Source organism: Hippocampus comes, unplaced genomic scaffold (genome assembly GCF_001891065.2).
Source record: "Hippocampus comes isolate QL1 unplaced genomic scaffold, H_comes_QL1_v1.1 scaffold123, whole genome shotgun sequence".
Lineage (NCBI taxonomy): Eukaryota > Metazoa > Chordata > Actinopteri > Syngnathiformes > Syngnathidae > Hippocampus > Hippocampus comes.
The window spans coordinates 1,564,585-1,584,316 of NW_017804997.1; the positions used below are offsets into that span (position 1 = coordinate 1,564,585).

The 19,732-nt window shown below is 43.2% G+C and overlaps 1 protein-coding gene across 2 annotated transcripts in view; it reads right to left on the minus strand.

The window, feature by feature from the left end:
* rxraa (retinoid X receptor, alpha a) overlaps positions 1-19,732 on the minus strand; it is an 87,370-nt gene that overhangs the window by 54,720 nt on the left and 12,918 nt on the right. For both annotated transcript variants that reach the window (XM_019893884.1, XM_019893892.1), the window contains one exon: positions 6,781-6,894. In XM_019893884.1, coding sequence (XP_019749443.1) covers positions 6,781-6,894 — 114 coding nt within the window. The remainder of the gene's footprint in view (positions 1-6,780; positions 6,895-19,732) is intronic.

Genomic DNA, 19,732 nt, shown 5'->3' on the forward strand with positions numbered 1-19,732 from the left:
ACCACTGCTGTATACAAAATGCTATACATGGAGCAAACATAATTCATACAACAACAAAAAATAAAACAACAAACAATTTTAAGGTGTTGACGCCTCATGCATATCCGTCGTGTTAACCCGAGTCCGCTCCACAGCCCGAATCTCCTCTGCAGAGTTAAAAACAAGATATTTCCATTACGTTCCCACCACTCCACTGTGCGCCTTCACTAGCAGCTCTCTGTGGGGAAACAAAATGAAGGATGCAAACACTTCTCTCATTTCTACGGTGCGTGCTGACCTGCATGAACACACTCGGGTTGGACTGTTGCTGTGGAGCAGGGGCATGTGACACTGGGAGGTTGGGACTCTGTCACCCAGAACTCTTGGCCACAATATCGCACACACACTTAAAATCACACTGCCCAACCTTGGGCGCCGCGCATTCCTTGTTTTGTCCTTTTGTGGGTGCAGAGGTGCAGGTTCTACGTTTCTGACTTCCTGTTGAGAGCATCTTCGGTGACATTCCAATCAACCACGCTGTTGTGCTTCATCACCCTGCCCCTGCTGCCAAGCCAGCTCTAATGCCAAGCACGTCAAATCACCTCAGTGTCAAAATATAGACAGAGTCCCGTCCCCACCCCCACTCGCCTCGCGTTCTGTCCCTCCTACATCTTCGACTGTCCCTGGCTTCTCCTCCTCTGGGAGATGCATCAGGTCAGGTGATCTGTCCCCCCTTCTACCTAACAGGTCCACATTGATGGAGACAGGGGTGGCGGACGATATTGAGTGCGGCAAGAGTTAGCGGCTTGATGGAAGCTCTCTAGGCTGCCGAGCACTTGAAAGACAACTCTACTCCGCCCATCCATCAATTTCACTGGTGCTTGTCCTGTTCACTGTCGTAGGCAATCATGCGTACGAACTGATTCATTGCCAGCTGAATGAATGCCATCTACGTGAATCCACGATCAACAACCAGCTAAACTCGGGCTGGCAACCGGTTCAGGGTGTCCCCCGACTACTGCCCGAAGACAGCTGGGACGGGCTCCGGCACGCCCGCGACGCTCTTGAGGATTAGATGGATGGATGTTTGGCACAAAACGTGACACTGATCATCATCCCCTGCTCCATCCTCAAATAAATAAGTAAATAATAACGCCACACCAAAAGTGAAGCGTGGTGGTGGCGACATCATGCTTTGGACTTGACAGGAGTGTACAGTCTTTTTTTTTTTTTAATCCAGTGTGCAGAGTTAAGTGCGGTGAAACCCACCTAACTGCTCTTTTCCAACAGTGATAGGCCGATGCTCTTTTTTTTCATACACAAATGCTCCAGTGTTTATCTGCGGTTAGAAGAGGCCACTGCCCTTCAACACTTAGTCAGCCTCACGGATATAAACATGGCACTTACTCGCCTTCAAGTTTAAACGGTGGTGGATGCAAGACTAGAACCACAGCATGTGACTGTAATTGGTCCATCAACTGTCAGCGACAGTGAAATCATCCAGACATCTGCAACATTTTCACCTAATTAGCTCATAGATTTCAGGGGCATAACACACTTTGCAGTGATTAACATATTGTTCTGTGTTAGGCGACGTGGGGCTTGAAGAATAAGAACTGGCTTCTTCATTTCTAATTCATGTGAATAAAAAATGCAGTTTCTTTCCCCCCTTTCCAGACGTAAGCGTCACACACTTCACTGTAAAACTCTCTAAAGGGGTCAGGTTCAACTTCGAGTTGAGCAGGAATATGTTTCAAGAACCTCACCTCATTTGCATAAATTGCCTCTGAGAGAATATATTACACGTGAGCTTTATATAAAGAAATACAAATGTGACACACCAACAATCACCATTTGGGGCTGAAATGATGCCGACAGGCGCAAAATAATACCAAATAAAATGTAATTAATTTGGCATTAATTTATGCAATAGCCTTGATTTGACCTTATGATATGCCCCAAAATTTAATTTAAAATCTTAAAAAAGTGCCGCTGACAATTTCAGACGTTCAGAAATTGTAAATTGTATAATTTAAGCAGATAGCATGCCTATAACTGCATGATAGCAGATAGAGAGGATAGTTTCCCGTCCATCCCCAGCGTCCATAGCTGTCTACTGCCCTCGACCTGCTCTGGATCTGAGCTGCAACAATGAGATAGCATTTCACTGTGATGGTGCTGCAAGGGGGATTATAGGCTCAGGGAGTTATCAAAGGCTTAGTCGGTATGATTTCTAGTGACCCAACGTGGACGACTGCCATCACTCTGTGCGAGCGCGGAGACCTTGGCCTCTGCAGATGCACCCAAGCTGTTACGACCGAGTCAGCCATGGCCACCAGGACCCATGTGACAGGGGGAAACCTCACTGGCAGACAAGGCTGACGAATATTTAGAAGACTCTTGTCATTCCAAATTGGAAGGAGCCCCGACCGGAAAGTTATGTGACTTGTTAGATGACTGTGCTGTCATTTTTTTAAATTCTACTTTAATAAGGCAAGACTAATGAACATTTGACTTGTCCATCAATATTTTACTCAACAACTGATTAACAACATGGAAAGCTGACAAGGCCTGAATGAGCACTGGCTCAAACATTACACCGCTTGCTCTGAATTAAAATTGAAAATAATTCATTACAAGCTGCTATAGTTTTAAAAGTACTACTCAGGTGCATTATTGTTGTGAGCTTTATACTGGTGTCTAATATACATCGAAATATTGTTTCCGCTCGTTTATGTGAAAGCAGCAATGTAAACCGAAATGGAAGAGCAGCTGAAACCACAACGTTTGTCAATGTCTGATGAGTCATGTGAATATAATCTATACACAGTTCATCAAAACAGAACCGTTAGGCGGCTGTGGCGCCAGGGATGACAAACCTCAGTCCACTGGTCTGAAGTGAACTCCCGCTCATTAAAAAGAATACTTATGATAGTTAGAGGTTTTGTATGAGAACGGCTTGCAGTGGATGCCGATGATTGGGGCTTGAGCCCGTAATCTGCAGCCAGGCATTCTCTGGCCCCCTCTGGCTTCTGACCTAGCAGGAAGTGACCAGGGAGCATTGACTCTGACCAGCCAATTAGAGCGCAGGGTGCATGGAGCACGCTGAGGCTAACGAGGCCCCTCTCAGTGACCCTCCTCACCTCTGTAGGACCCCGCAATGGGAAATATGAGGAGATGGGAGCCACTTTAACTTCACGCAATCCTTCCCCGGAGCCTTTCTTTGACGCCCACCCTCCTTCCCCAAGCTCCGCTCTCAAACCCTGCTGTGTAACCACAAGGTCTACAAACACATGTTGCCTACTCATAGAAGACCTTCACGTGGACATGACCATTGCACTGATGCTGAAGTGCAGATTGCAGAAAAATAAATGAGCATGAATGTACAAAGGTTGCTTATACAACACTGGCTATGTGTCGCTTTCATGTTTATTTTGGCCCGCTACCCGATAGATGGGAGATCCAAATTAATTGGGAGGATTTGAGACCAAGCCGTGTCTGGAAACGTCTGCTGTAAACATGAATGCACTGCAGTGTTGTGCGTAATTGTTACTTATTCAAACAAAACAAAGAGGAATGAAAAGAAAGCAGAATGAGCGGGTAATGAAGGAGTGAGAAACAGTGGGACAGTCAAAGTATGCTGGAGCATTTCCGTGGACGGTCCACATTCAAGGCTAATGAAAGCAAAAAAAAAAAAGGAAAGGGGAGCCAGTAATAATCATGTACACCCAACATCCCACCCCCTTTCCTTTCCAGGCAGAATTGATTCTGTCAGTTGGACCCTCCAAACAGGGACCATATGTGAATTCAGCCCTGGCAATCAGACTGCATTGTGGAGCAGGCGGCTGAGTTCATCAGGAAAAAATTAGCCTGCCGCTCTGCAGGCCTCTTTCCTATTGGCCAGTCATGCGGCCCGCTCTGTTTGAGGGCACCCCAGACATTCCTGCGGATAATCTTTTCCATTCCTCCACTCAGCTCGATGAGGACAGACCAAATCACAGTACAAGGCCTGCATTGTGTGCACTTTCAAGAAGCCCTATTTTTATTGTCGTTTCTTTGGCGTGATCCCTCTCGCTCACCTCATTCAACACAGTTCTAGAGGGAAAGTGATTCATTTTTCTTCCCCCCCAAAAAAAAAAAATCCAGGTTTTTTTTCCCCCTTAATGATCCTATGCAAAGCAAAATATCAAACCGTCTTGTTTCTCAGGCTTGCTTTCCGAAAAATTTTTTTTTAAAGGCCAAAATAACGTAAAACCCCTGAAACCAGAGCTTAGCCACATCAGTGTGCGGCCTGGAGTTCAGCATATCGCTGCTGAATCTGGCTCCTGGGGCGAGGCTCGCAATCCTTCCCAGAAAACTCCTGCTAGGTCACCGCTACACGCCTCTCACAGCAGCTTGTCATTGTGGTTGAAATCGGGCCACTGAAATGCTGAGATTGGAGGACAATCACTCAAACGAGGATTTATAGAAACACTTTCCATAATTAGACCCATGATTATTACAGGGTCGATGAAGCTTGGACTTCAGAAGGGGTTTGTCTGCCCCCCGTTGCTCTGCTTCAGTTACCTCAGTTTCTTGACAAGCGTTCGCCGTTTCTCAAGTGAGCATCTCAGCAAACCAAAAAACATGCTTAATATCACCTTGTAAAACTTCTACTTCATGTTAACAAATGGTGCAACCAAACGCGTTCCACATCTAAATTAGGCTTTGGAGTCTATGGCAGGCAAAATCTACTCTATGACCCGGATCCTCAACTACGATGGGCCTTAAATGGCCACGACATAAACAGGGTTTGACTTTTGTGAATGTGCTATACAACCACATGCTCCCAGTTGTGCAGGAAACATGGCAAATTTTACTGCGGGCTGTTCAACCAAAAACAAAGACAAAGGCAAAGGCTTGGTGTAAGAGGTGAACACCTCACCGATCATGCTCAAACTCGTCCAGGAGCAAGCAGCTCAAGAGAGGTGGTGGGACATTTTACAATATCAAATATTTCTTTTTAGGCTGTGTTAAGACTTGTAATTCAGTCGTCTGGTCCAGATCAAAGTAAAAAAAAAAAAAAAAAAAAGAAATATATGGTGAGTGAATTTGGTCTGGTTCGCTCAGAGTTCACATTTGCATTTTTACTGTTGGACCAAAGTTGCTTTGGAAAAGGCTTGTATAAAGTCATGTCAAAAAGCAATTTTTGTTGCAAACGAGAAACGCTGTCTGCGGGGCGGAAGACTCTTCGATGGCTCCTTAGCTGAGGTGTCATTGCACCGTTTTAAAGTGACCAGTCGCAGTATTTGTAGAGCAAGTTTAAGTGTGCAATTGTAAAGAAGTACTTGAAAGCTTTAAAGTGTCTGGTGCTGTAGAATAAAGCTCAGTGACAATGGTTCAAGTAAGTACAGAGCTGGAGCTACAATGATTATTGCAGTAATGCCGTTCCACAGGGGGTGCAAAATTACAAAGAGCCACTGGGTTATTGTTCAGGGAGTTAATGGCTTGAGGGAAGGAGCTGTTTGAATGTCTGCTGGCTTTGGTGCGCATGGATCGGTAGCGCTTGCCTGAGGGGAGTAGCTGGAAAAGGTGGTGGGCAGGATGTGGGGGGTCCAGTAGGATTTTCCATGCCTTTGTCTTGGTTCTTGCGGTGTGCAACATTTGAGCTCACTTCAGTGGGCCGAAAGCCAACTCTTCGAGCGGCCTTGGTCTGCTTGTTTGGCGTGCGCCCGCTTTCGCACTGAGCAAGGAGAGCAATCGCAGTGACGTTTGTTGGAACGGAACCAAATATGACCCGATGTGAACACAGCACATCATAGATTTTGATTTTAAGAATGTGGTCCATAAATTGGGTTGAGGATTTGAATTATGTTGGTAATGTGTCACGGCTGGCCAACATGAACTCATTTTGTGGCGCAACAACAACAACAACAACAACAACAACAACAACAACAACAGCAACAACAACAGCAACAAAAAGCTTGTTTTTCAGTGTCCAAAAAGCCGTCATGCAAATGTAGCTCGGGCCTTATTTAAATCTCTTCAACCACTTTACTGAATCTAACTGATTTCATGTTCGAAACAGAACGGAGACATGTCTCAATGCTTCAAGGATTAGATTCAATGGATTATGAATGTTCCGTATTTCATTTTTCATCTACTGGAAATATGAGACATGGAAAAAAAAAATGCAGAGATCAGGACGAGAGCATTCTCTGAGCACCTCTGTTACCCAGTCAGTCCGCATGTAAACACACCATAAATCATAGCAACCAAGCACAGTGCTGTCTCCAAAAAGGCCCCAAGGTAAATCTTGAAGGCAGTTGTGTGAGGAATACAAACACGGAACACGTTTCCACTCGAGTTTAGAACACATATTTACAAGTTGACTTCATTGTCTTATTATGACGCAAATGACAACTGATTATACATTTGAGAACTGCAGATCATATCTTCGTGCTTTGATCGGGCTCGAATAAGATTTGATTGCAGAACACGACAAATGTAAAATGATCAGATTTGTTTTAGTTCTCTTGGCGGTACTCAGGCTTTCATGAACATTTTAGAAATGACTGTATCTTTGATAAAATGATGATTTGGATGTTAACAAGTATATTCTACAATGTTACTGTGCACTATAAAGCCAATTCAATATTAATATATATTTTTTTAATACAACAACCCGACTCATTGAATTCCTTATCGGTTAATTCACTGCGGGCATTTTATGTTAATTCACTGAGGGCAATTTCCATCTATTTTATCCAAGAGGGAACAAGCCCACAGGCAGAACAGCTTTGCGGGGATAGACAACTTTACCGGAGGACAGTCGACGCTGATGGAGGGAACACATGCCACTGAAACAGGAACAGGCATCGTTTGGGCGGCCTCGCTGCATCGGAGGAGCTAACGAGCACTGGGGCTTCAGGAACCCTGTGACAACAGAAAAAAATGATCAGATGATTGCGAAATTCAAAATAAGCATCAATCGCGAGGAGACGCTCATCAGCAACCAATTGAGCAAAATTAAGAAATGACAACCAGCAGGACAGTGCGCCGGCCAGTGTGTGACCCGTCATCAACACAGACTGAGGTTCTGTGTTTAAAATGTCAGAGTTTTCCTCTTGGGATTTTCCAAAGGTACGCATGGTAGGTTAACACACTGGAAGTCTCTCAATTGTCCACGGGTATGAATGGCGGCGTGAGTCTCTCTGTACGTGCCTGACTGGCAACCAGTCGAGGCCCAAAATCAGCTGGCATCGGCTCAGAACAAGACACTGGGTTTTATTTCAGTCATTGAGACAAGCGTTCCCAAGTGCACAATCTCTTGGTTTTGCTGCGGCAATCAGAGTTTCAGTGCAGCCAAAAGGCGAATGTTTTGGACAAATTCCATGCCACTAACATTTGGGATGTCCCCCTACCTGTTGCAACATGACTGTGCAGCCAGAGCACAAAGAAAGGTCCATGAAGACATGGATGAGGGAATTTGTTGTGGATGGACTGGACTGGCCTGCATAATCTGCTGACCTCAGCCCGACGGGACATCAATTAGAGCGGAGACTGACACCCAAGTAATCTCATCCTACATCAGTGTGTCACACCACAAATGTGCTCCTGGAAGATTGGTCAAAAAAATCCCATAAAGACACTCCTAAACCTTGTCCGAAATCTTCCCGCATGAGTCGAACCTATTGGAGCTGCAAAAAGGGGGAGGCTGACATCATATTAAAGGCCGTGGATTAAGAATATAATGGCAATACGTTCATACGCCAATCAAGACAGGGGAGCAAACACTTTTAGCAATCTTGCATAGCCTGCTGTATGTAAGGATCACAAGATAATATAACATTTCGTAAAATATCAAGACCTTTTGCAAATTTCAGTTTCTGTCGGCAAACTGGTAAAAAAAAAAATGCATTTATTGACTGAGTGGCTCATATATCGCATGGGTATACCTAAATCCAAACTTGCATGCACCTCTTTTGAGAAACTTGACATTCCCGCCCAAATATGATAATCCACAAGTAGACTAGTGTTGCTAATGTGGCGGTGTGACCACCAGTAGAGCCCTTTTATTTTCTCTGTGAAAAATATGTCAATCCAGATGAGTCCGAAGAGCGACATTTTAAAACAGGCAAAGGGGTATTTAATTAGTTCCCTGAGATTCTGGCACTTAGTGCTTGGAAGGTTTGCGTGTGTGTGTGTGTGTGTGTGTGTGTGTGTGTGTGTGTGTGTGTGTGTGTGCATATCCGTAATGTGGAAGGGTGTGTGTTTAAAGTTTGAATTAATATTGACTGGAAATGACAACAGGGTGGATCAACGAGAGCAAACGTCCGAAGGGAATGTGGTGCCACTGACTGGCGTTGTATCTGTCTCTCTATACATTCTCATTCAACTCTTTCTATCATGTTTAAAAAAAAAAAACCTTGTGCTGCTGGTATCATCCCTTTCTCTGAGTGTACAGGGCCTTACTTACCAAGCCTTGAGGTAAATGTTAAAAGAGTTGCACTGTCTTCAACATGTATGTGCATGTTTAGCACCTGGTGTCATGCCGGGTTTAGCTGGTAAAGTACTCTGCATTAAATCTTCTCTAAATCACAGCTCTGTCATCAGTGCTATCACCGTAACAGGTGAGTAAATGTTCATAGATCACATAGCTGTCATCGTCGGTATGGTTGGCACAAACACGTCCCATCATTAAAAGCACTCTATCGCACCCGATCATTATACGCTATGTTTGCTCACATCAGCGGGGGCCTTAATTACAGAGATTTCTTTTTTGTTTTGTTTTGTTTTGTTTTGTTTTGTTTTTTTGAGGGGGTTGAATTTCACTCCGAAGCAGAGAAGATTCTGTTAGCATTAAAGCCGCTTTTGGGGACAAGCTCGAGTATCTGCATTATTCTTATTGTTGGAATCAACACAGGGCTTTCACTCATTAGAGAAACAATTAAATGAAGTGAGAGGAATGTCATTCATGTAATGGCTTGATGACATTCTAACAGAAATGGTAAAAAAAACTAAAAAACAAAAAATAAAAACTTTTACATGGAAAAAAAATAGTATGACGAGTCAATATTAATTTGTCACCAACACATGAGTGAAAGTGCTTTGAGATGTTACCACACTTCCCCTTTTTTTTTTCTTTAAATGAAATACTGTACACTGAGTCATTTATGAGAGTTTAAGGTATTGTAGCTCGATGTGTCTTCCTGTCCTGTTCTGCCAAGGGGTTCAAGCCCAAGGTCAAAGTTCACCGGGCCCTTCATATATCTCTGAGATGCAATAAAAAGCCTTTACCATGTAGGACTTCAGGGTAAGCTATCCCAGTCGGGCTCCGAAGGACACGCCAGCAGAGCAGTCATCAATTGCCACAGTTTTCAACATGAATGTCATTGAACACAGGCAAGCCTGAAAGCGTCTTTGTGACAAGACAACCTGTGAAAGAACAAGTTTGTCCTTCCTTTTGTCTGTCCTGTACAACAGTCCAGGACACTCGAGAGTTCTCCCACACTCATCCAACCGGGTACGTTTTATTTTGATGTCATCCTGACAAGGTCAGGAAAGAAAATCGTAATAAAATATGTTTTAAATGTTATTTGCGGCCTTGCAGCGACTGTTTACAGACTGTTGAAAATTCTGTTGTAGATTTGATTCTTGCGATATTGTTAAAACATGTGGTCCTTTTATGGTACTCTAGTGAAGAAATGTAAAGCAAGTAAAGTGTTGCATTTTTGTGTATGTGAAGAAAGTTAATTTACAAGTGTTTACGTCCAAGTAATTTATACTTAAGAACGCTATAATGCATTACGGGTACCGGTTGGCCACTGAAGAATCAATCCCTTGAAACTCATTTCTAAATCTCTCTCCAATCTTTTCTCATTTGCATTGAAAATATTCTGCCTATTCACGATCACAAGTGCTCTACCAGGATACAGTCATTTACAGCGGGGGCTGAATTTTTTCGAAACTGGACTATCAACAAGCCCCGCCGTTAAATACAGGTGACAGTTACGCCACATAGCTTGGACAGAACGAGGAAATAGACGAAGTTTTTGCAACACTTCTCAGACATATATTTTCACCACTTCAAATTGGTCAACGTTACGTAAAAATAACAGACGATGTGTGGACAGAGCATTGGTGTCGGTTTGTGTAGGCGAAAGCAGATGTAGGACCCAAGCAAACCCTTCACCTTAGGTCAACTCACTACTACTTGTGCTCCAAAAAACAAAGAACTGCCTGGATGGCAACAATATTGATGCAGATTTAGATGAAAATATTTAACAATTTATGTCACCAATGTTGGTGTATATGAGAGCAGCTTTTGTTTTCTGTCCAGTTTTGTTGGTATCGGACCAATTTTTTTTCCTCAATATCAGTCCGAGAGTTGTAATGCATCCTGACTTTTGGCAACCCAACGGCATGCAACAACAGTTTTCTTTCACTCTAAGTAATTCATTCATTCATTTTCCAAACCACTTCATCCTCACGAGGGTCGCGGAGGGTGCTGGAGCCTATCTCAGCCGTCTTCGGGCAGTAGGCGGGGGACACCCTGAACCGGTTGCCAGCCCATCGCAGGGCACACAGAAACGAGTAACCATTCGCACTCACACTCACATCTAGGGACAAGATGGAATGTTCAATCAGCCTGCCATGCATGTTTTTGGAACGTGGGAGGAAACCGGAGGACCCGGAGAAAACCCACGCAGGCCTTGGGGGAACATGCAAACTCCACACAGGGAGGCTGGAGCTGGAATTGAACCCGGTACCTCTGCACTGTGAAGTCAACGTGCTAACAACACGACTACCGGGCCACCACTCGAAGTAATTGTTGAACAAAAGTGATTTGTTCAAGCCATTTCAGTTGCTGTGAATGATTGTTTTTATTACTTTAAAATAATGAAATGTTACTTTGTTGTCAACAAGTTAATTTATTTTTTGAAAAAAAAAAAAAAATCATCGCGCTCCGCAGGCCCTAAACCGTTTGGCCTTGGTTGAATTAGGAAACCCGAGGGCCTCTTTCAAAGAGAGAAGGTAGACATAATAAAGAAAAGCAAATGCCCAGACCTTGGTTTGAAGACACTATTGTCACGTTAAGACAAAACAAACCAAATCACTTCGAGGAACACACCCTTTACCAAAAGAGCCAACCTTTATTTCTCTTCAGATTTTCTCCTAATGTCCCAAACTCAATTGCTGTTGTGGTCCGATCTGGCAATAAAAAAACCTGAACTGCAGAGACTCATTAGCTGCAGCATAAAACAAATGCAACATACACACCGGCGAAGGCCTCATTCCTTCTCCTCAACATTACTTATGCGATGCAGTTTTAATGCTTTACCTTCAGCGCTGACAAAACTACTTTGAGGGGAATCAAATATCATCATAACTATTCATCAGGTTCACCTCACAATACTTCACGCTTCACCAGACTGTTTTGCACCGAACCAGATGGTGACTCGGGTTTTCTTCATCCATAACACATCCTCAATGCGAAAGCTATTCATTTAAAGCAACAGGAGCCCAGCAGCGGAGTGCATGAATTGGCGGCTGCTGATTATTTTGCTGTGACATTCAGGCAATAGGCAAACGTAACAATGACAGACAGAGTGGAGAAGGGGGCCAGAAGTTAGAAAAAAAAGAAGAAGAGAAAGCCAAAGAGTGCGGCAAATGAGGTTAGAGGGGAAGAAACAAAATGGGTCAGTTCAAAGTCTGCTTCTGCACGCCAAAAACTTTCTCGGGGGCAAATAGGAGAACAAGGGGCCACACTGCGGGCCCAGCGGCGCTCAGGCGAACGACTCTAATCAAATTTGTGCGATTGGACTCCCAAAAAAAGCCGCATGGGCACAAAGAGGCTGCTTTGACTCGAGGAACGGACACACAAGAACATAAAAATCAAGGGCCCACTTCTCTTTTCCAGACAGCAGCTTTTCACATGATGAAGCCTTGGCAACCACTGACCCTTTTTCAACTGTGAAACGTCACAACCGGAGTAGCAGCGCCAACACTATCTTGCTGATTCCTCGTCTCACGGATGCCCATTGGATATTTCTCAAATATTTTCTCATAATCACCCTGGATTCAAAGGGATCCAAACCTGCATCAAAAGTCCTATTTTTCCCTTTAAACATGCATCGCAATTAGTTTCGCCTTTCATTTTCCTTGATCGTAGCTGACGTTACGGAGTGATCAAAGAGAATTACCTCCAGCAAGAAACGTTGAAATAAAGCTCGACTTCACCGTGATGACTGAGATACATGCAGAGTGAAATGGAACGCGTCAGTGTAAGAGGTGCTCCAAGGCAGAAAGCGATGCGTGGAGTTGCTTTTGTGACCTGTGCCCCACTCATCTGCCTCACTCCCACCACAAAGTGCAGGAGCACGCTTCCTGTTAGCCGGCTGAATTGACTCCGCACACCCATGTCAGCATCTCGACGGGAGAACATATTCTGCCAGTTCATAAACCCCACCCCCCCCATTGCTACTTTCGCACAGTGCATCTCAAAATAACACATCCAAAATGTAAACATAAACAGAAAGCCAAGGACTGAACGCGAGGAAGAACCTGTGCCTCCACCCACGTTCTTCATTCTTCACTCAGAAAATCTAACCCAGATTCACCAACCAAGTGCAACGCATGCCTAATTCAAGACCAACAACATGGTTGAGTCATTCTGCCGATCTTGGTTAACGTTCTCAAATCAAGTAGTGATTGCAAAAAAAAAAAAACAAAGTTGTCAAATGTTTGTGTTCGTTGATCTGGAAGCGTTCTTTTTGCCACACAAACGCCGAGACGTTACTTGTACTTCGGAAATGATTTGAGAAATACGAAAATCCGGCCTGTCTGCGTTCAAAAACAAGATGCATCTGCAGAAAGTAAGACGGCGAAACAAGTGACACACACATCACAGGAGGAAGAATCTAACGTGATAGAAGCGGTACATAATTTAAACCATGAAACAAAAACATCTGGCACTGCACCTGTTCTGCATCAACGTGCGCTGAAAGCAAAGACAATTAAATACACAAAAATTGAGTAAGAGTAAAATGACCTCTGTGGCTAAAACTGCCTTTATTGTGGACACATTAACTATGAATGTGCCGCTGACACAGTGGTTTCCAATGTGTGAAGCTCCATTAGGGACTTGACTCCAATGAAGAAAAATATTGGAATCATCTTGTCACGGACGTCAAATCTTTCAAACTCAATGAATAGACACAAAGGTATTTTCATGTCACAGTTAAATAAATACCCAGCATCTTGGCTCCAACTTGGCTGCCTAGTTTATATGATTAATCTAGAATAAAAACGGCCTGCAAAAGGGGGAAAAAAAAAAATCCAACAATCTGAAAAAAAACACACTGGGGAGCTGTAATCAGAAAGAACACGACATTACCGGTATGTGGAATGCAGTCTTCTCACTCGAGAAGGAATACAGTGAAGGTTTTCTTTCGGTTCCACTATGATTCAAAACTCCTGTATGTGTGCTCTTCAGCAATGAATACATGCCACACATTCCAAGGGGTCAGGACGTCATCTCACTGACGACTCTGCCAAGTAACCTGCTTGGCAAAGTTCTTCACAGCTGCTCTTGCAGTAAAATCTAGCCGAGAATGCATCTGTGTAGTACATTATTATTTATCTGTTCTGATTTAAAAAAAAAATGCATACGGCTAGCTGAGATATGCTAAAGGCTTGACCAGCAAGGGAATGAGGCACACACTTGACAGCAACAAGTTTTTTACGATAGGTTAAACAATGGGCAGCTCAAGGGAAAGGCGAAACACTCAAGTCATGAAATTTTGTTTCAGACTGAAGACACAGTATGTGGACTACTTCTTTATAGCGCTACTCAGTGAAAAAAGTCGAGCCTGATGTGTTGAGCTGATGTTTCAAAAACAGAACGGTTCTGTCACGGGCTTTCATTAACAAAATAAACTAAAATAATAACTTGAGTATGATGACATGACTGACGTCAGTAAAAGTCATTGTGTACTGTCACATGGCAATCATTCTTTGAGAGGCACTCCCTTCACATGAAAGATTTATGATTTTTGAGCCCGGTATTGAACCCAGGGGTATAATGAGTCACAGTAAAGCACCAAGGAGAAACACATTTCACACATTTTGAATCTGTGACGTCCAATGCCAACATTAGCCAAAACAAGGGTGGACATCGAGGTAAAAAAAAAAAAAGAAGAAGAGAAGGGATATGGAGAACAGGGGAGGAAAGGAACTCATAGAGACACTTTCAAAAAAGTGAAAGGGCCAGGAAGACAATGAAAGAGAACAAGAGGAGAGACAGGCAGAGGGAGGCAAACAAAACTAGGTCAAGTCACATGACTGGGATCGACTGCAGGCAGGATTAAATATCCTACAGCATGTGGTCATTTACACAACAAATGTAGATTTCATTTTATAAATTATTTCTCTTCCACGGGGGATGAGGCTCGGCATACCTGGTGTGATGCTTGACTGTATTCTGGTGGGAAGCAAGGCTTTTTAGTGAGCACAAAAAAAAAACACAAAAAAAAAAACCCAGGGTATTAAAGACCAGAGTGAGCCATTCCCTCTCAGACGAGGAACAAAGCAAAAGCCTTAGATAGCATGAAAATGATCAGAACAGGAGTGAACACAGTTGCAGCGTGAGACAGCCTCTTAATGGCAAGCTATAACAACTGGAACATATATTGTCCATTATCCTTCATGATGCCGGAGGACGGTAAAATGTTAAAAGAGAAAAAATAGAAACAGGGGCTCATACACCGACAGCCAAAGTGTGCACTCATATCTACGACCATTCATTAAATTCTTAACGTCCTCAGTTTTAGGAAATATGCGATTAGGGCTGCGCAATTGATCGGATTTTAAATATGACAATTGTGATGTTGAGATTAACCTGATCGTGTCCTGGGCTCTGCTGAACTTTCTCCGTCGGTAGTCTGCCAACCACCAGGGGGCGAACACATGTTTACGGCTTTATTAAGTTACCGTATTTTCACACCTATAAGGCGCCATTAAAAGTCTAAAATTTTCTCCAAAGTGAACAGCACGCCTTATAATGCAGAGCGTCTTGTGTATGCGCTGAGTACCAAAACCTGACAGAGAGCCGACACGCTGTTTATATAGAGAAAAGGAGGAAGTGAATGAGGACAGGCATGCGGTGAAGAAGTCGGCCAATCAGTGAAGGGTGGGCGTGTATATATAAATATAAATATTTATAAATATTTATTTATATATACACAAAATTTTCATGAAACTTAGCCATTTTGTAATGCCAATTGCTGAAGAATGGAAAAAGATTTTTTTTCTGCTGAAAGAAGAGAGTCCAAACTTTATTTTGGTAGGCTCCACGTTTATATAGCATTAGAACCAAATATTCTGTGGGCCTTGCAAGATCAGTCAAAATCCAGTAAAACGCTGGGATTGAGGGGGTTGCTCCAGTGAAAATGGCTGGGATTGAATGAGTTAATGAGAAGTCGATCAAGTCAGCTAAAACGATGGCCACTCAATCTCCACAGCGCAGTCAGTGACATCCACAGCAGTCCATTTGCGGAGCATGTTTGGGTGTGAACGTGTGTGTGAGCAGGTGACTGAGAAATCGGAGAACCGAACAAAAATATTTCAGTCCCAAATGCTCAATAAGGGAACAACAGGTGGAGTGGCCCACCAGGTTCAGGCCAATCAATGTGATGTAAAACCACTGACTCACACAAACTGTTCACACCAACAGGTTACATTAGATTAGATTTGGATGGATGGATGGATGGATGGATGGATATTTTATTCATCCCCTGGTGTGCATTTAACAATCATATTTAGTATTTTCATTTCCAAATATCACAGTAAGCAGCCTGAATAATATCAAATCCAGACAGCAGTAGATACTGCCAGTAAACTGAGCAAAATTAAAGGTCAATTATCGGACACAATGTGCATCCATGTGCATCTGCACCGAAGCAAAATTTCTGCCCAACAACTTCAATGCTATCATTTCGCCGTGGCGGAGTTCAAGTCAAGAGGTGAGTCTCTTTTTGAGGTCGTATTGTGTAGACTTCTTCCATTGAAATGTCACCGATGACATCACCGCGCATTTACCTGCAAATGCTGCAAGAGGCACTGAGCCATTGTAGAATAGGGCAGCTCTAAAAATATGAAAGCTGCCTTGAGGGCTCAAAACTCTTAACTCAAATAACAATTACTGACCAAGAGAGACAAACTGTCAGATCAGTTTAGAGCTCAACAATGGTGCACCGCTCAAAATATAAGGTCCAAAACAACAAACCTGATTTGGATCAAGCGAGACACACAGCTGGTCAAGTGGATGAGCAAGAGTGAGGTCACTTTGCTTCAGAGAGAGGCACACACAATAAACTGAAGGCACAGAGAAAATATTGCACATTGGTGCAGAGGCCGCATTTGTGGACTTGAACAACAGCAAAGGTAGTATGATGCAGTAACGTAGCTTAGCAACCAACATACTTCATTGTTAATTTTCTTTTGGAAACTCACTGTGCACTTATAACATAAGGACACTACAACTGGATACAAACATAAAATGCTTAGTTTGGATCGACACTGTGTATGATAGACAATGTCAACAAATTAAGAAATTATTTTCGAAATACATTAAACATGTTTAAATTGTTGAAAATGTGCAAAGACGGTGTAATAATGGAATGGGGATAGCATTACCGTATTTTCCGGATTATAAATCACAGTTTTTTTCATAGTTTGGGTGGGGGCACAATTTATACTCTGGAACGGTTTATGTGTGAAATTATTCACACATTATGATATCATTTCACGTTATTTTCACATTAAGCGGGCGCTCTCGGCCTGTGTTGATAAATCTGACATAAGCGACATAGAAGAAGCGCCGCATCTTCTCCCTCTGGAGTTGGCGGAGTTGTTTAAAAGTGACACAGAGAATGAAAATGTCATTGGATTTCGTGATTTGGAGTGACACTGAAACGTTGGTAAACTCCTTAGCATGTTCTTTATGCTCTAGTTATTTAAATAACTCTTAATATGTTTAATGAACATACCAGGTGAGTTCGCCATTTGTTGTTTACCTGTCATGTAACGTTAACATATCGTACACTTATTCAGCCTGTTGTTCTCTATTTTATTTTTATTTTAAATTGCCTTTCAAGATGACATGTCTGTTCTTGGTGTTGGATTTTATCAAATAAATCCCCCCCCCCAAAATGCGATTTATAATCCAGAAAATACGGTAAATGTTTTTCACCTTTTCGTTTGTACCGTGACCTCCAGCATATACCGCAAATCCCTGAACTCAATATGCATTTCGAATTCTTTCTCTAACTCTCTGAATCTAATCATTGCTATCTACCAACCAGTGGACACTCAGTCTTTCAAGGGGAGCCACCTCCTTTTGATCAGCAAACTTGCAACATTAGCATGTACCTCAGCGCTCTCCTGCTTTCGCTTTCAGTTCAAGCCGCTTGCCCATCAGCAACATCGGGAGTTCCTGTGAGGCTTCACCCAGGTAAGACGGGAGGTGCTCAGAGCTTGTCGAAATCTTCATCACTAATGAGCACGCGGCGAGTGAAGAGCCAAGTGCTCCTGTGATCTCATTGCTGAGGATAGACTGGAGCTTCTATGTGCCTCTCCTCGGTAGCGATATCACTTCAGCCAAATCAAGTGATGATTTTGCCCAACGGCCTTTTTGTCCCTCTTAGGAGGTAACACGCTAAAGGCCAGTCCCAGACCCTTCATATACAAACTTTTTTTTTTTTTTTTTCATGACGCAGTTATGCCCGATCCACAAAGGCAAGGGGCCATTTTCACAAGAGCTATTTGAACATGTGGCGCACGTGCTTTCACACAGGGTCCAGGTTGAGTCTCAGCTCTGACTTTAATGTGTGGACTTTGCATGGTGCGTGCTTCCTCTGGTTTCCTTCACCACTCCACTTCAATTTTCTATAATGTCCATTGGTGTGAATGTGTGTCTGAATGGTTGCTCTGTACCCTGAAATGGACTGGCAAGGTGTCTGACCCAGAGCTGGGAAAGGCGCCGGCTCACCCAGGGCCCTGAATAATCGAAAATAAACGAGTGAATGTTTTCAAATGAAAATAGAATACCAACAATGTCATTGTGGATGGTTGTTAATAATATGGCAAGTTTGCTGTTGTGCCTGAAAATGTCAAGGTCTTTGAAAACCACACAATATATATTTAAATGGTACAGGTAAATGGCTGACAGGTGATTTGATTTTGAAAAACTGCACCAGAAATGCGGCAAAGACTCGCCGTAACTTCTACTGTCAGTCCAGGCTCTTAGCTACTGCCGACATACAAAGATCGCAGTCTCTTAGTCACATGAATCACTTCAACAACACTTCCTTGAGACCAGCGAATGTTTTTTTTTCGATGAGCCAAGGCTATGTTATGGCAAAGGCAGTCGAGAAAGAGAACAAAAATACAGAAATAGGTGTTTTTTATTTCAGCGAAAGGTTCCACGTTTAAAAAAAAAAATAGTGAACTGCGAAGGGGGTGAGGGATGTGTCACTGTACTTTCTGTCAAACTTCCCAGTGCTCATGAAAAAAAGGTTTGTTTTGACAATAATGTTGTCTTTACGTGGTACTGAAAAAAATCCCTTTTTACCTGAATGTTGTGTATATTGTTTAGGATGAGCAAAACATCAAATGTTTCTCATTTCAAGTGTGTGTAGAGTTACACACAGACTTTATTTTTCATGCAATGGTTTAAAGTTTACTGTCTGTGGAAGGTGGGGAATTCTACAACTCCCCTCCTCCATTTTTTATGAGGTCTTGTGCTTGGCCCAGGTCTGGAAAAGGTCTAAATTCACAGCTCGGTGCCACTTAATTAGCTGGGCCCTGCACCAAGAAGAGTTGGTCACATGGGTCCAATTTGAGCCACAAAAGTCTGCATCGGCTCAACATGCATTTCAACGTGAATATTTACGTGCCTGTTGGATCAAGGTGCAAGACTTTGAAGAAGCAGAAAACATGGGCGGAGGGGGTGGGGGGGGGTGAGAAAAGAAGGAGAAAACATAATTGAAATGAAAGGAGGGGACCCTTAAAATTCCAGGGAATTGTTCCAGATGCTGCACAAATATTGTGTTGAGGAAATCCAGATGTGTGTATCCCTTTTATTCCTTCCTTCAGCTTGTTTTTCCGAATCCTTTCTTTCCTTTCACTCTTTCCTTTCAACAACACAACGCCTCCTTCCTTCATATCAGTATTCTCTGATTTTAAGTCAAGACCTTCAAAGCCCCCAGAGCAGCTTAGCCTACATGAGGATAATGTAATAAAGAGCCACTCTCATTCACAACACATTTCATGTGTGCGTGCGTACTTGTGTGTGTGCAAGTGATTTGTATATTGCTCTACAGAACAATTATCTCGGATGTAATAATTTTGGCTGCGGTGAGTCAATGAATTAAATTCTGTGGGACGCTAAATAAAAAAAGCATGGTTCTGACTTCCGCTCGCAGTCCCCGTTTCCTCCTCGGCCTCTTTGCTGTCATGACTGTAGAGGCTTCTCTGCTCCCACAGAGTGTGACCCAGCCACAACCTCCTGACCTTGCCTCTTCCAGACAGCACACAAGATTCGCAGCTGCTCCAAATACACAAGCACGGCGTCACTACATGCGAGCTGTAGCACTTATCATGCAGGTGGCATCCATGTACATGTGCAGAGGATCCACGCTATTTGCTGGGGATAGGGACCAGGATGGGCTGGAAATAAAGACGGGGGGGGGGGGGGGTTTATAAAGATAGA